Consider the following 17,247-nt stretch of genomic DNA (forward strand, 5'->3'; position numbering starts at 1 on the left):
TATTTCATGCAAGTAACCAGTAGAACAAGCAGAAGGATACTACATAAAAAATGGGTTTGGAGATAATAAGACAGAAAAAGTGCAGAAGATATATCAAGAATGCAGACCCGCATTATAGCGACATACCAAGATAAAAATGAGGGTGACACACATCTCCTTTAGAAACTTGGTCTTTGCATTGCCTTTATATAAAACAGAAACCACTCTGTGAAATAACTTTCATTTGAGACAAGAAGCAGGGAATATTCTTGAAATGTGCCGTCTGTATGAGGTGAAAATTTTAGTGGACTTAAATGTATCGCCAGGATTTGAGACAAATGGGAACAGCAAGAGAAACTCACTGCTAAACACTGTCAAATAATCAGACAAATCCAATACATATTCAGACCCCACTTGTGGGATTACACTGAGTTGTTGTTGTTGTTGCAATACAGATTCATAATGTAGAGTTAGTGCGTTTAGAATGGGTACAATCCTAATATATGTAATCCATGATACGCCTCCGGACAAATCTCCGTACATTAACACTGTTGCCCCTTAGGTTTACCCACAAGAGAAGACAGCTAATTCTCATAACATAATCAGAAGTTCGATAAATATAGTCACAGCTGATCTCATAACATAACATACTAAACTTGCTAACAACACGCACATCGTTTCTGGGAGGTAAATCTGAAAAACTACATAGAAACCAAACAAGCTAAAAATATATCTACCATCTCCAATCACCTGTTAGGACTCGTAAATATTGCTTTGTCTTTGGATCATAACCACACAGAAATAAAGCTTCAAATTCTGTAGCAGAGATCTTTGACAGATAGCTCAGCGATCTTACCTCATATGAATGCACAACGCGCTTATCAGATACCTTTACTTTATGAACAGCTTCGTAAGAAGTTAAACTGACAGGTATTCGTGATCAGTGAACTGTATAGGCGTCTCCTATCAATCAAATCCTCCTTCATCTCCACTGCTATCACCAAACATGGCCGCCATTTTCATTGCCAAGTTTGCAGCCATTTCCCTCCTTTGGAAGTCTGGCATTAACCTCAAGCTGTCTCGAACATTCCCTATCTCGGACATTAACTGCTCTAAATTCTCAAAATCAAATGTTGTTCCTTTATCATCCTCTAAATCATCAGCAGCTACATCTGCTCTGGGCACTTCTTTTCTTTCACTTTCTCCTTCCAATTGAGACGCAGATGATGAGGGTAGCATTTCTCGTCCAATTAACTCGGTTCCACTCTTTCCATTGGGAACTGATTCCTTTGTTCCACTGGTTTCACCGGGAGCATCTGCAGATACCCATCCTAAATCTGTGTCATCCCAGGGATCAGCGGAGCCAGCAGATAAGATTTCGTATTCAAGTTCAAAATCAGATTCTTCATCTGACAATTCTGAAAGGTGAGCCACAGAAAAACATTCGGTCATTTGAATAGGCCCTCAAAAAGGTACAAAAAGAGTAAATTGCATCATCGACAGAAATATTAAAACCTTGCGGTTCAGGTAATGAAGGTTCAGTAATCCTATCACCAGACTTCAAGATCATTCCAGGCCACATATAAGCTGAAAGTGCCCCAAAGAGCCGTTCAACGCCCTGAGAATCACCATCCACAGAAAGACCTGTCAACAAAAAACATTCTTATTACTGAATTCTAAAGAATAAGAGTTAAAAAAAGTGGAAGAACACTTCCATTTTAGCTAGCATCAGTGGAAAGGCAAACTAGAACCAGCTCATGAATAGAATAAGAAGCGTACTCAAAGTTATGAACCGTGAATGGTTGCAAAATGGAGTAGAAGCTTTGCAGCAAGTCAGCAACTGATAATACAAAATGTGTTGTATCATGGATTACTCATGAATGATGCTAACATGGGCATTTAGGGCCAAGAAGTGAAATACTGGGGCACATTCCATCATCACATTACACATTCCTATTTGCCTATAAGTAGATCGCCAATATGCAGATTCATACAAAGTCATACTGAGGTACAAGTTCCAAGAAATATCTTTCTAAATACAGATTTCACAACCAATGTTATCAAAGGCGAAAAGCGCAAAAAAGCTCTAATGTCTGTTGGGGCTTTAAGCGCAAATAAAGCGGGAGCTTTAATGAAGAAAGGCGCAACTGGGGAAAAACTACAAATATGTATATATACTCCAAGACTAATATCTATAAGCATGAATACCAAATATATGAACAAAGAAATTAAAGAAAATTTATGATAAATGAAATATCACTTGTTTAGTATAGCCTCTTCGGGATTACGCTCATTGGCAAGGAAAAGTATGTCTTAGAGCCTTGATGACAATACTGAAGCGCCCGCTAAGCGAGGCGAAGCGCTCAACATGTTTTGAGCCTCGCTTTAGGGCTTAAGCGCCTTTGATAACACTGTTCACAGCAAGAGACAACCTTGGTATGACAAAAGACTCCAATTGGATCAACACTACGGAAACCGACAATGATTTATGCTGCCACATCTCATCAATAGTAGCACAGTAAAATAACTGGAATTAAAGTGAATAAAATTATCCAATGGGAACCTTCAGACACTCCCCTTAGCAATTATAGGACCATAAAAGCGGAATAGATGACCTTAGCCACCTAAATTCTCATCTTTTCACTCTTTTCTCCCGCATATAAGTGGATGCAGCAAAGGATTTTATCGTCTAATATAAATTCAAAAACAGGGGATTAAGAAAAGTTGTGACAAAGAAGGATAGAAATCTCATGACAAAAACAAGAGACATACATTTGTCAAAATCAACATTTGATGCACAGGCTTCAACATATTCTATGTTGTGTTCGAGGCACCAATCTAAGCAGGACTTCTTATACTCCAATGATGTATCATCATCTCCTAATAAGCTGCTTCCTTCTGTTTCAGAAATTCCAGAGTCCAATTCTATATAAGGTCTACCTGAGGAGTCTGCACTTTTTAACAGGCGTCGTCTGTATTCAACATGAGCTGAATGACCAGGAAGAAGGTCCAATTTGTTGCCAATGCACAACAAAATCTCAAACGTAAGGATGTCGGTGCGGGAAACCCAATCTTTCAGCGCAACAAAAGATGAGAGCTGCAGATGGTGTCAGACGAGAAGTCATCAGATTTCTGAAGTAGAGTGCATAATATCGTAAAGTAGGAAATGAAAAGAAGAGGAAAGAAAAAGGTCAGGCTTACATCACTAATATCGAAGACCAACACCAATGCAATAAGGTGGTCAAATGCTGGCAAAGCTCCAATGGAGAAATCCTCATGAAGATGGGCCACCCAAATAGAAACATCAGCATTATAATACTTCGTGTTGATTGTCCACCTGACGAACAAATTAATGATGCATATTTGTAACATAAAAAGAAAATTCTAGATACTAGAGCATCTTTTGCAACAATATAGCTAATCAAGGGAAGGGGGATATACTTTGTTAACTTACGGATAGGCTAGGATGTCAGAAGATGAATCAAAGGCGTCTTCAGAATCTATTGAAAGTAGTCCTGCATTTAAAAATTGAAAATTATCTGGCAATGCTATATGAAATAGAATCACCTCCACAGATAAGAAAACTTTTATAAGTGGAAAACATGCACTGAGCCAGTGCTACAAAAGATAATTACAGAGAGCGCAATTCCCATAATAGAGCCGGGGGTCTATTGGAAACAACCTTAATTACACTGGGTATTATTGTTGTTGTTATGCAATTCCCCTAATAGATCAATTATTGCATCTACATCATGTACAATGGTAAGGTTGCACCAAAAAGCTAACAAAGAGATGCATCTATGTTAAAGGCTAAGAATGTTTCTAATTTTGTCTTCAAAAAATCTGTTGTTTCTCTCTTTAGTCCACCAGATGGAAAGGGGTATGATAGTCTGAAGTCTTTAGGGACCTTTTGCTTAATCCCGATCTTTTCCAATGAAGTAGCAAGTTGAATGGGATTTTGGACTAATTAGCAAGTCACATCTCTGTCTTCTTCAGGACTCCACTAACAGGAAAAATTATAAGAATTGGGTCCTTCAGGAAAACTTTCGATTGGCATTATGGACATGTATTCAGAATCCACTCCATCTTAAGTGACTTACTTCACTAGCTTTGGATTCCCTTATATAAGTGATATACCAAAAAGTAGAGAAACCAAAGAACCAATAACAGACCAGTTTTAACTCCTAAAAAATAAGTACATTTGCAAAAGACTATTTCGTTTTTCATATACTTGCATAAGACTCTATTTCTATATACATCTTATGCTCGATTTTCCCCGTTCATGTTAATGAACCTATGGAATACATCAAAAAGACTCTTTTTTCCACTTCTGCATATGTATATGTAACAGCCCAATCCGCTAGTGATATTGTCCGCTTTGGGCATAGACCCTCACGGGTTTAAAACGCGTCATGAGGGTCTAAGGCATGTTTACTTATATACCCAGCATCTCTCCCGTGTTTTGTCGATGTGGGATTCGCCTAGGGTGTCACATACACCCCCTTCCTTGCTAAGTTTGCCCCACCACTGTTCAAGGTTGCACGCGGAGTGGCTCTGATACCATATGTAACAGTCTAGCGATATTGTCCGCTCGGGCCTAGGCCATGTCTCATCAACCAGACTTGGTGTAGCCTCCAACCTTCGAACTCAAGGATACAGTGGTACGAGCCTATAGATCAGATCCTGTTCAAGTAAGGTCGTCCGCTCTAATACCAACTGTAACAGCTCAGCCCGCTAGTGATATTATCCGCTCTGAGCCTAGGCCGTCACAGGTTTAAAACACGTCACTAGGGTCTAAAGCTTGTTAACTTATATACCCAGCATCCCTCTTGTGTTTTGCCGATGTGGGACTCTGTCTAAAATCTGGGGTGTTACATAAACCCCCTCTTATAGACTCAGCGTCCTCGTTAAGATTTGCCCCACCGCATGGGATTCGCCTAGACTCAGCACTGAGGTTTGTCCCGCCTAACCGGGATTTGCCTAAACTCAGTTGAACTCTGACTCACCGTCGGCAAGGCTGACACAACAGTGGTTCTGATACCATGTGTAACAGCCCAGCCCGCTAGTGATATTGTCCGCTCTGGACCTAGACCCTCACGGGTTTAAAACGCGTCACTAGGGTCTAAGGCATGTTTACTTATATGCCCAGCATCTCTCTCGTGTTTTGTCGATGTGGAATTCGCCTAGGGTGTCACAGTATAACGTAAGATGATCATTTGATCTCATTCTCTAATTTTCATTTCTTTCCGTACCTCATCAATGATTTAAGCTTCACAAAAGAATGGAGAAGCCAGCTAAAAATCCAATATAAGTTTCAAAAGAAAACAAAAACAACAAAAAATAAAACCAACAAGAAAGATGAACCTTGCCCAAATAGGAATTACCCCAATTGAACACAAATAAATAAGGAATCATACATACAACTTTATGCATCAATCAACGTCTCAATGTAAAATTAGTTGGCTCGACAAGTATTTCGATCTCACATAATCCAATCTTCAACAACAAATTAAGCTTCTAAGAAGGATGGAGACCCACAAAACGACATGGATGTGGAAATGCTTACAATCCTTCCAACGCCTCTACTACCCTAAAAGCAGCTAAAAATCCCAAGACATTTCAAACTTAAACAAAAACAAATGCAACAAGAAAGATGAACTCGACCCAAATTGGAAGTACCCTAAGTAAACTCAAATACATTAGGACTCACATAAGAAATTAAAGATTACAACTTTATGTATCAATCAACGTCTCATTGCCAAGTTAGTTGGATTGACTATATGAATCATGAGTACGCAACAAGACGAACTCGACCGAAATTAAAATTACCCCAATTAAACACAAATACACCAAACTTCATATAAAAAGATTCAAAGATTACAACTTTATGTATCAATCAACCTTTCTATATGAATCATCTGTATTTATTCCTCTCTCATCCTCGTCTGTACTCTCTACTAGCTTCAGATAAGCCGCTTTCTTTGCTTCCACTTTACCTTGGACCTCTCCATTCCACCACCAGCTTCCTTTGTGGCCCCCAGGATAGCCCTTCGTAACCCCTAAGACCTCTCCATTCCACCACCAGTCACACGTGGATGTGAAGCTGATACTCAAGTTATCCCCAAGAAAGGTAGTTTCAAGTATCTCGAGTCTATTATCCAGGGTAACGGGGAGATTGACGAGGATGTCGCACATCGTATTGGAGCGGGATGGATGAAATGGAGGCTTGCGTCCGGCGTTGTAATAAGAATGTGCCGCCAAGACTTAAAGGTAATTTCTACAGAGTGGTGGTTCGACCAACTATGCTTTATGGGGCGAAGTGTTGGCCAATTAAGAACTCACATGTTCAGAAGATGAAAGTAGCAGAAATGAGGATGTTGAGATGGATGAGTGGGTATACCAGGAGCGATAAGATTAGGAATGAAGCTATTCGGGATAAAGTGGGAGTGGCCTCCGTGGAGGACAGAAGCGGGAGTCGAGGCTGAGATGGTTCGGGCATATAAAGAGGAGAAACATTGATGCTCATGTCAGGAGGTGTGAGAGGCTGACCATGGCGGGTTTGAGAAGAGGTCGAGGTAGGCCAAAGAAGTATTGGGGAGAGGTGAATAGACATGATATGGCGCGGCTTCAGCTTAATAAGGACATGACCCTTGATAGGAAGGTATGGAGGTCGAGGATTACGGCAGAAGGGTAGTAGGTAGTTATAAGTTTCTCCTTTTCCTACCAGTTTCTTTAGTAGCACTCAGGTTCCTGTATATGCCTAAGTAGATCGTTACTTCGTCATGTGATTTAGTTCGCCTCTGTTATCGTATTTCGTGTTGTTAGTGTTTAGTACTACTAATTCCCCACCCCCCTTTATTTTTTCATTTTTATTTTTTATTATTATTTTTTTCCCTCGTCTTCTTCCTTTTCTCGCTCTTTCTAAGCCGGGGGTCTATTGCAAACAGCCTCTCTACCTTCACTAGGTAGGGTCCCAGACCCTACTGGGTTTGTTGTTATTGTTGTTGTATTTATTCCCCTCTGTTCGTCCTGTTTAATAAGAATCCAGCTAAATATCCTAAGATATTCCAAACAAAAACAAATGCATCAAGAAAGATGAACTCGGCCCAAGTAGGAATTACACCAACTAAAAACAGAAAGACCAAGATTCATACAAAAAGATTAAAGATTACAACTTTATGTGTCAATCAACCTCTCTATACGAATCATATGTATTTATTCCGCTCTATTCGGCCCATTTAATTAGAATCCAGCTAAATATCCCAAGATATTCCAAACAAAAACAAATGCAACAAGAAAGATGAACTCGACCCAAATTAGAATTACCCCAACTAAACACGAATACACCAATATATAAGAAGTTTAAAGATTACAATTTTATGCGTCAATCAACCTCTCCATATGAATCTTACATATCTATTCTGCTCAGTTTAGTTAATTTTATAACAATTTAACTATACATAATAGCAATGAAACATGGAGTTGAATTGAACTCTGAATTAAGATATTTTCAAAAATAAGTAAATAAATGCATCAAGAAAGTTGAACTCGACCCAAATCAGAATTACCCCAATTAGAAACAAATACAGCAGGATTAGTAAAGAAGGATTAGTTGGGCCGACTATATAAACCATATATACCTATTCTGCTATATTCGACCAATTTTTATTACAATTCAACTACACATAATAGCAGAAGAGAAATGGGGGTTGAACTGAACTCAGAATAGTAAAGAGAGAAAAGGGTAAGTTTACTTACGGGAGAGAAGGGTACGTTTGCCGACGTTGGGAGATCCAAGAATTATGATTCCGGGTTTATTTTCAAGCGATTTATCGTCAACTGTTGGAGGGTTCTGCTGCTGTTGTTGATCCATTTTGGTTCCTTCACTTCCACTGCTTACTCTTTCGTTGTAGTAGATGCGATCGCTGTAACACTTTGTTGCCCTTCTAACATAATTTTATGTTTTAAGATAATCTAACTTTAACTTTAGAAATTTGTATGGCTACATACTATATTTAAGATCACGATTAAAATAATTTTCTTTCTAAATTAAGGTCATTTAAATTGGAATGGAAGGAGTATGATAGTGTTTGACTCTAAAAACTTATTCATACCCGTAATGTAATAACATAAACTTCTTTCACTTAATTAATTAATATATAATTACTTAACCATGATAAGTTGATATGGTTAGTGTAAGTATCAGGTACAAATAAAATTTGTATCATAATTCATTAGGCACAAAATTTGAGAAAATGAAAACTTTTGTTGTATAAAGTAATGTACAACTATATATTGTAAGATGATTAAAATTTTATGTCTTTATATGGTAAAACTAAAATATAAATATTAAAGAGTTTTTGAATATAGAAAAATATGCTACATTTATTTTTTTTCAAATTGATAAAATGAAAGTGTTATATAAATTGGAAGAAAAGAGACAGTGCATTAAGTTAGACAGTCTACGTCACACCAATTGGATTATTGCTTCTGATTTCTGTCTTTGGATTATTGCTTCTGATTTCTGTCTTCTCATATAGAATAGTGACAGTTTAGTTACTAGCTTGTGAGTTCTGTCTACTTACTGTTTAACTTGCAACAAATACACATATATGTTACATATGCCATTTCCTTTTGTACATTTTTTCACTTTTCAAGTTTAATGGCTTTGGTACTTCAACCAAAAATTCCAAATACCTTTTTCAACTTCGACTTCAAATACGCTTTTTCTCAACTTCAACCAAATATTGGAACGAATCGCCTATTTCAATTTAAAAGCAACAATAAACACAATATAATCTCACGGGTGAAGTCTGGGAAGGGTAGTGTGTATGCAAACCTTAACTCTTAAGGTAAAAGGAAGGACAACAACAAGCACACCAATCAAAAAGTCAAAGCAAAAATACAAAACTAAACTAGGTACTGCAATCAGAAAGCCAAAACCAAGCCTACTTCAATTAGGAAGAAAGGAGAATAAATAAGTGTATCAATAAAATGTTCAAAAATTAACATCAGATGGTGCCAATGACGCACTGATATCCAAATCTTGAAAGCTCTAAAGAGAGCTGAACTCATAATTGAAGCAAGCAGAAAGACCAAGTACAAAGAGAAAAAAGATAGAATATGGATTACAGTTAAGTGAGTTATCTTCTTCTGACCACAATCTTTTTGACTGATTACTTCTCTTCCTTCTGAAAAAAAACCATCATTTTCGTAGGTGCGCGAAACACCTCAAGTCACGATAAGACGTTTGAATGCATCGACATATAGCAATGCAGATTCCACGACAAAGAAAACAGTAAGTTTCAAATCTCTATTGTAGTTATTCTCTTGCAGCTTGCTTAGCTCCAACGGCGAAGAATTCTGTTATGACTTCAAGTGGCATGCCCTTTGTTTCAGGAACCTTCAAGTAAACGAAGACCCAAGCCAAAGCACACACAACAGCGTAGATGCCAAAGACGCCACCAAGTCCAATGGAGGTAAGCATAACGGGGAGCGAGTAGGTGACAATGATGTCTCCAAACCAAAATGTAAGAGCACATATTGCAATGCAGATTCCACGAACGCTAGTGGGGAATATCTCTGAGCAGAGGATATTTGGGATTGGACCAAAGCCCATGACAAAAGTGCAGAAGTAGACCACAACACTAATGGTGGAGATCACAGCATGCATGACGGCGCCCATGCTAATAACATTGCCAATGACAAGTACGATAAGTGACGCTAACAAGACAGGCAAAGTTGCCAGCAAAAGCCACCTGGAAAAGAAAACAAACAATTATACTTCTCTTAGACGGAAAGTTAAAGCGTTAACAGTGCATGGTTTTAAAAGATTTGGAATCTGTCACATAAGCAGATCTCTCAACTTCAACATGGTCAAAGCGCAAAGTAATAATTGTACAAAGTTGTGCTGAATAAGTGTTGGAAAATAGAGATTTTGGGCCTAGTATACCCATAAGGGGTGCTAGCTAATTAGTTGGCCATTAGTTAGTCTAACTGTAACCCTAACGATGTCTATATGAACACCACTACAGGTGTTGGAAGACATACTAAATTAGAAAACGGCTAGGGTAAGGTTTCTCGGCATCCAATTGAGGGATAATTAGGCTGTGGGATTAGGGGATTCATCTGCTACGTGAGGATTCCCAGCGACCAATAATCCGAGTCGAGATTGCTACAGACTATCTGCTTCCACCAAGGGAAACTACCGTAAATCTCCAAACTAGTGTTTACTCTCATTTTATTACAATAAGTTTAACCATAGTTAGGCCTCAAACTAAAGAAACAAGTCTTTTTAGTAACAAAAACTAGTTTATTGAGAAGGCAACTATGGTGCATGATGAGTAAATCACACATCAAGGATTGAATGTTATCATTTCTAGAGTTACATAAAATATAGCATTAATAGAATCAGGGATACCTTCTGCCAGCAAAGTCCATTAGTCTCATCGCAACAACAATGCTGGGAAGCATTAACAAAGTTGTGACAGCACTTATGAGGAGAGACGCAGAGTCAGAACCGATGCCCAAATTTGATAGCAGAATTCCTACTCCTGCTTGTTCAAGAATTTGAGGAGTGTAATACAGAACCCCGTTGATTCCGGAAAACTGTACAAGGACCAAAGCGAATCAGTAGCTGGATCAAAAGTAAATGTGGTTTGGTTCATATACTTACTTTCTAGACTTGATGCCAGTTTAAACTTCATATACTTCACTGGTTTGAGCATAACATCTGATTAAATAAAGCTTAATAGCAGGCCATTGCATAACAGAGCTCAGAAAATTCCATCACAAAGTCATGCACAGAAGAGTTAATTGTTATGTACTTTATTCTTTGAATGGTGAATTGCTATGCGAGCTGTAACAATTTCTACCAATAAAATCCGAGAGCAAAACAGCTATAAAACTATTTAGTAATCTTAATTGCCATACTTATGCTACCTATCTATAGGAAACAGTAAGTTCATAAAACAACTTTTACCTGCTGAAGTATTTGAATTCCAACTCCGACAATCAATGCATGCTTAACTCCTGGCTCAAATAGTGCTTTCCAGCCTGGCCTCTTTGTAACAGCGTCAGATTGTGTCTCTACTGCTTCTTCTATAGACTGTTGACCCAAGAGGCTCTCTGCTCGAAGAACAGACTGACTCACTAAAGCAGCTGCATGTATGAATTCGCCTTCAGCATGAGCATCACCTGGAAGGGAAATAATGGATCCACGTCGTGATCCAGCGCCTCCTTCTTCATGTAAATAAATCCTTTTGAGTGCTCCTTCCTTTTTCTCATCTTTTCTGTACGCTAGCTGCCAACCACCGCCAATACCCATGCTCGCTTGCTCGCCATTTGCGTGCACGAGATTGCTACCTTGTCTCATGCTTAATGAGGTTGGAGGCCCCATATTTGTTTCAGCATTTGTACCTTGACGTGAGAGCAACGGGCTTCTCAGATTATCATCGGATTCGGCCCCAGAACCATCGGACATATGATGTTCGTCGTCCTTTTGGCTTTCTTCATCCCATTGTTCATGTTTCTCTTGATTCTCCGTTATATTGAACATGCTGCCAACATTTGAAAAGAGCATGCTTCGCATGCTTCCCATCTCCGGAAGCTTCTCATGAACACTGCCAAATAGAGTGACCAACGGATCCATAAGCATGCTTTGGTTTGCCATACTCCCGTGACGTGAAGCCAGACCAAGAGTACTTTGTCCAGTCACAGGTTTGGCTATCCATGAAAGACCCTCTTCGGCTCCATATAACTTGATTTGATCTTTCTCATCCTGGTTGTCGACAAGTTCACTGTCTGGACCAATTATATATTCTTCTATAGATACTTCACCTCCAACACCTAAACCCTCCATTAGCAAGGCCATTTCTCCTATAGATTGAGAAGATTCCATTGGACATTAATATCTTGGTCGAGAGTGTTAAATCCCAAGGAGGACTGATCATTAACTTCAAGAATGAAAAAGTGTAACCTGACCTAAGAACTAAACCTTAAAGAAAAATATTATTCCCTCCATCCCAAATTATGTGGCACTCTTTCCTTCTTAGTCAGTCCCAAAAAGAATGTCACTTTTCATTATTAAGAAACAACTTATCTTTAGAATTCCTACTTTAACGTTAATGAATTGATTTACAGCTACACAAATATCTATGGTTTGTTTCAGACAAGAAGTTTTAAAAGTTTTCCTTTCTTTCTTAAACTCTGTGCTGAGTTAAACACCGCTGCATAAATTGGGATGAGAGTAGAATAATTCAATGGAAATACTGTATGCTTGGCAACAAATAAATGAGAAAAAACAAAGCAAGATTTCACAAGGCATAGAACCAACACATTATCTGAAGTGCATGAGTATATCTCCTGAAACCTAGTAAGCAACCCCAACCAAACATAGGGCTTTGAAGCGTGTGATGAAGTTGGGACGGCATTCAATTTCTTAAATCAAACAATTTGACTTTTTTCCATACATGGGATATGCAACAGCCTACAAAGTTCCTAAATTCTTTATGTTGGTTACATTTATATTATCTCGCGGCAGAGGCGGAGCCACATAGCTCCAAGGGACACCCCTTCGTTGGAAAAATACATTATTTAGATAGGTAAAAATTACTTATTTTTTATGTATATATGCTATGTATTAAATCCCCTTGAATTATTCGTACATTTACTTCGTTAAATTTTGACACCCCTTAATGAAAATCTCGGCTCCGCTACTGACTTGAGGTACTAAAAGCTAAGAAACCAGTACAAACTAAAGAAGCTGCCTTAATTTCAACGAAATCAATAGCAAATTGGGGTTAAAGCTCTAGCAGAAACTTCTTTATTTTTCTCGACAAGTAAAGCTTTAAAACAAATTTCTATCTTATGCATAGTTGATTCTTGTAAAACAAGGCATTAAAAGAAACATTGCTGATTACACAAAGACTGAGAGTGTCACAGATTTAGCTCAATTGTATGTTAAAACTATTCTGAGGAGTAAATATATTCTCTGGTACAACAAAGGAATAAATTAATTGTGCACAAGGAAAGGAACGATGAAACAAACCTGAGACATCTTCCCTGCCACGTAACCTCTGTAAAACTTGTTTAGCCTCTTTCATTCGACCTTTGCTGACCAGCCACCTTGGAGATTCGGGCAAGTAAAACAACGTAAAAAAGAAATAAGCAAGAGAAGGAATCGAGAGAACCCCAAGCATTAGCCTCCAACTTGGCGACGGCGTCAATGACATTCCGAAAACCATGCAGTATGACAAAAACATTCCAACACATCCAGTGAACTGCGGAAAGGTATTCAATTGCCCTCTTATTTCTGGCGGGGCAGTCTCAGATATATAGACGGGAACAAGTGTCACCGCAAGACCAATTCCAAATCCATCCAAGAGCCTTGCTAAAAGCAACACATAAACATTTGGAGACCATAACATCACTAATCCGCTAAGGAAATAAAGTACTGATGAAATTATCAGCATCGGACGTCTCCCAAGCATGTCCGATACAGGTCCAGAGAATGTTGTGATCACTGTTGCTCCAATTAGAGACATCGCAACAATTAGCCCTTCCATTGTTGGCTGTGTTTGCAAATTAAATTCCTTCTTGATGTAAAGAACAGATCCTGAAACATATTAGATACATTTTCTTTCAGAATATAGTAATATGCTAAAAGTTGAGATTTGTGAGCGAAAACTATAACTTCACTGGAAATACTCATCGAAGAAGTTTCTTTAATATTTCACCGGTATTTCAGATGCTGATGTTTTGTAGTTGCAAATACTGATGGCCAATCCAAGCCAGGGTATTTCCAACTACTGAATTTCAGTATTAGCAAATGCTGGAATATTTGAAATGGGCAAACTTGTTCATATGTAATAGAATTTGGGCAGACAATTTGAGAAATGCGATGTTCACAATATACTGAAACTGATGGCCATATTAGGGATCGCAATTAGCTTTCAAGAACACTGCAAGACATGTTTCTCCTAGAGGAGAAAACTAAACACGAAAAAAATTAAAGAACGACAGGAGTGCAATGAGGTAAAACCTGCGATTGTCGCATTGTCCCATCCTTGCAATAAGTTGCCAATAGCTGCAGCAAGTGCAATTAGCACAGCTCCACTCATCCTTAATAATTCAAATTCTTCCTTTTATGTATAAAAAATGAATGTCCAACTCTTCCTAATTAGAAGCACCTGCAATCAGAACATGTAGAAGATTAGACTACAACAAACAACAACAACCCAGTATAATCCTACTAGTGGGGTCTGGGGAGGGAGGGTAGTGTGTACGCAGACCTTACCCCTACCCTGGGGTAGAGAAGCTGTTTCCGATAGACCCTCGGCTCCCTCCCTCCAAGAACTCCCTACCTTCCTCTTGGGGTGACTCGAACTCACAACCTCTTGGTTGGAAGTGGAGGGTGCTCACCACTAGAGCAACCCACTCTTGTCTTGAAAAACAACTATATGCAATGATATGCATAATTTTCGAAAGATCCAACATGATTAATATAACCAGTCAATGCAAAACACAGGATCATGTTCCTGAATCAGAACAAGAACAAATAGAAAGATTCTAACTTTAGACTTCAGTAAATCTCCTATGCTACATTTGAAACCATTATACAACAAAAGCAATAACAACTACACCACAATCCCAAACAAGTGGAGGCAGGGGCGGATGCAGCGTGAAAGTACCGGCTTCATTTGAACCCATTACTTTCAATGCGGTGTATAAATTTATATATCAAAATCAACTAAAACTGCAATAAATAGTATATATGACCCTCATAACTTTAAAAATATAACGAGTTCAATGCTAAGAACTTAAAGGTTGAATCCATAGAGCTTAAATTTTTGATCCGCCTCTGAGCGGAGGTCGGCCATATGAATCTTTCCCGACCATGTTCCCCATTTAAATACATCTATTTGAAACCATAGAAAAACTGATAAAATTTTAAACCCCACTTTCGTAAAGATTCAAAAAATGATATACTTCAATCAGGAAAGAAACATACACAGAGTGCATAGTCTTTGAATCTTGAAAAAGATCAAACAAACCCTTAAAAAGAGTAACTTTATCAGATCTAACTACATTACTCAACTGCATATGTAACCATTGCCAAATTTCCAAAATGATTCTTTAATACTAGCAAAGAGCACTGATCTAAGAACAGATTTTGAATATACAACAACAACAATAACAACAACAAACACAGTGTAATCCCAGAAGTGGGGTTTGGAGAGGGTAGTGTGTAAGCATATATTACAATGAAATCCCATAAGGTAGATAGGATGTTTCCGTTACACCCTCCAATCAAGGAACAGTGAAAAGAATGGCATGTACAAGCAACCAAAAAAGTACCTGCTAAATTCTTCAAAGAATCAGTTAAAGGCTCCCAAAATTGGAAAAACCTGCTAAATTCCAAATGTAAAGCTTAAAATTTCAAGAAAGACTATAACTTTATATAGAGACAAGACAATTGGTCTTGAAACATTCAAACCCCAATTGCCTTAAAAAGAAAAACAGAACTAAATGCTCTTTTGAAAGGGCAAGAAAAATGGGGTTGTTAAGTTAAAGTGAGTAATATAGCAGGCAAAAAGACAGACCTGAATATGACACAAATGAAAGAGAAAGAAAAGAAGATGGGATCTTAAAACCAGTTCAAAAAAAGGGGATGATGTGTAAGATGTGATGTGACCGAGGAACGTGGTTAGCTGATCTGTTAACATAGCCAACTTCCAAAATTATATACTGACTCAACTTAGTCCTCTTATTATTCAATGTACAATCTTTTGGAAAGATTCAGAATAATTTCTGTGTTTGGTCAGTCACTTTTGGACATGATCAGTTGGGATCTGTAACTTTTCTTTTCTTTTCTTTTCTGAGTAATGATGATATCACTTCCCAAATTTACCAAAATTCTACTTTATATATTGATTTTGAGCCGTTTGGACAATTTTAGAAAAAGTTTTTGATGTGTTTTTATAGTTAGAAGAAAAAGATTCAATTTTATTCTATTAGAAATTGCATAATAGTTTCCGGGGCAAAGGGCGAAGCGTTTTATTTATCACGGGGCGAGGCGAAAGCTTCGAGACACAGGGGTAAGTTCTATGTGTATTTAATTTTTAATATTTTATAATTTATAAATTAAACATATAAAAAATTAAATTATAAAAAATTCAATAAAAATTATAAAATCAGTAGGAAAATGTATGTATCTATTATAAACATGCTAACATATGCATGAAATATACAAAAGAATATTTTTTTTTCTTAAAAAAGTGAATAGTTAGAGGAAAAGATTCAAATTTATTCTCGTATTATTAGAAATTGCTTAATTTTATCATCGTTAAACCTTTGTTCACTGATCATTAGCAAATTGTTTTATTTTGCTCTTGTAATTAACAGAGCGCTAGCGTAAAATGAGATGAACTTCATGTGTCCAAATTCTTCGAAAAAAATTAAATTTACCTCCCAACTCTTAGTTATTGATTTAAGATTTAGAAGATTTATTTTCACATTCAAAAGGTGAAGAAAATAGTATTTCCCGAATACAAAAGATTAAAGGAGTTAAATGGAATTTACTCAAAATAATGCGACCCTACTTACCGATTAATTACTACAACAACACGCAACATAATCAGTGAAATCTAACAAGTGGATACGAGGAAGGTAGAATGTATGCAGACCTTATTAGTGACGGATCTAGAGTATTGTTACTAGGTTCCTCGAAACCCAATAACTTTTGCATAGACCCTGTATTTCTATTAAGAAATCCTCTAAATATTATAAATGTATAATTGTGAACCCAATTATTATTGTATATTAATCTGAAATTACGGTAGAAACTCATAAACTTCAAATTTTTGATCCGCCTTTGGACCTTACCCCTATCTTGTGGAGGTAGAGTGACTGTTTTCAATAGCCCCGGGCTAAAAAAAAAAAGCGATTCCAAAATAGGTTTTGAAGAAAGAAAAAAGATAACTATGTCGAAAGTTCGGACAAAAACAATACGATCGTACTAGTAAAATGCCAATTAATTACTCAAAATAGTTAAAATTCTTTCATTAATTATATTATTTCTGTTGTGGGGTAGGGGGTTTGGGATACTTTTACACATAAACACAATGGAAATATGAGCTTCACATTGAAAAAAACGATTGCGAAAAGTATCTTGAAAAAGAAACAAAACTTACAGATCTTCTAAAAGAATGTCAACGAATAAAATCTACATAAAGATCACATCACATCAAGAAAAATAAAATAGATAGG

At 37.4% G+C, this 17,247-nt stretch overlaps 2 protein-coding genes across 2 annotated transcripts in view; both read right to left on the minus strand.

Annotated features, from left to right (window-relative positions):
- Positions 1 to 550: 550 nt before the first annotated feature.
- LOC104087273 (uncharacterized) overlaps positions 551 to 17,247 on the minus strand; it is a 102,884-nt gene continuing 86,187 nt past the window's right edge. The window contains exons 2-7 of the mRNA XM_070185776.1: positions 7,738 to 7,863; positions 3,434 to 3,494; positions 3,181 to 3,316; positions 2,752 to 3,076; positions 1,495 to 1,623; positions 551 to 1,397 (exon numbers count right to left, since the gene is read on the minus strand). Of these exons, the coding sequence (XP_070041877.1) occupies positions 946 to 1,397; positions 1,495 to 1,623; positions 2,752 to 3,076; positions 3,181 to 3,316; positions 3,434 to 3,494; positions 7,738 to 7,852 (1,218 nt within the window). The 5' untranslated portion in view covers positions 7,853 to 7,863 and the 3' untranslated portion in view covers positions 551 to 945. The remainder of the gene's footprint in view (positions 1,398 to 1,494; positions 1,624 to 2,751; positions 3,077 to 3,180; positions 3,317 to 3,433; positions 3,495 to 7,737; positions 7,864 to 17,247) is intronic.
- On the minus strand, positions 8,911 to 15,884 carry LOC104087272 (monosaccharide-sensing protein 2-like). The gene is made up of 7 exons (XM_009591684.4): positions 15,582 to 15,884; positions 15,337 to 15,386; positions 14,021 to 14,168; positions 13,028 to 13,594; positions 10,961 to 11,856; positions 10,400 to 10,587; positions 8,911 to 9,737 (listed from the first exon to the last, which is right to left on the minus strand). The coding sequence occupies exons 3-7, from the start codon at positions 14,097 to 14,099 to the stop codon at positions 9,302 to 9,304; spliced, it is 2,166 nt and encodes a 721-aa protein (XP_009589979.1). The 5' UTR covers positions 14,100 to 14,168; positions 15,337 to 15,386; positions 15,582 to 15,884; the 3' UTR covers positions 8,911 to 9,301.

The sequence above is a fragment of the Nicotiana tomentosiformis genome, chromosome 9 (assembly GCF_000390325.3).
Source record: "Nicotiana tomentosiformis chromosome 9, ASM39032v3, whole genome shotgun sequence".
NCBI classification, from domain to species: domain Eukaryota; kingdom Viridiplantae; phylum Streptophyta; class Magnoliopsida; order Solanales; family Solanaceae; genus Nicotiana; species Nicotiana tomentosiformis.

Coding starts and splice junctions, on each gene's coding strand:
- LOC104087272 (XM_009591684.4), bottom strand. CDS start 14,099: ATGAGTGGAGCTGTGCTAATTGCACTTGCTGCAGCTATTGGCAACTTA. Junction 11,857..13,027: donor TGGCAGGGAAGATGTCTCAG/GTTTGTTTCATC, acceptor CTCAATCTATAG/GAGAAATGGCCTTGCTAATG. Junction 9,738..10,399: donor ATGGACTTTGCTGGCAGAAG/GTATCCCTGATT, acceptor TTTCTTTTCCAG/GTGGCTTTTGCTGGCAACTT.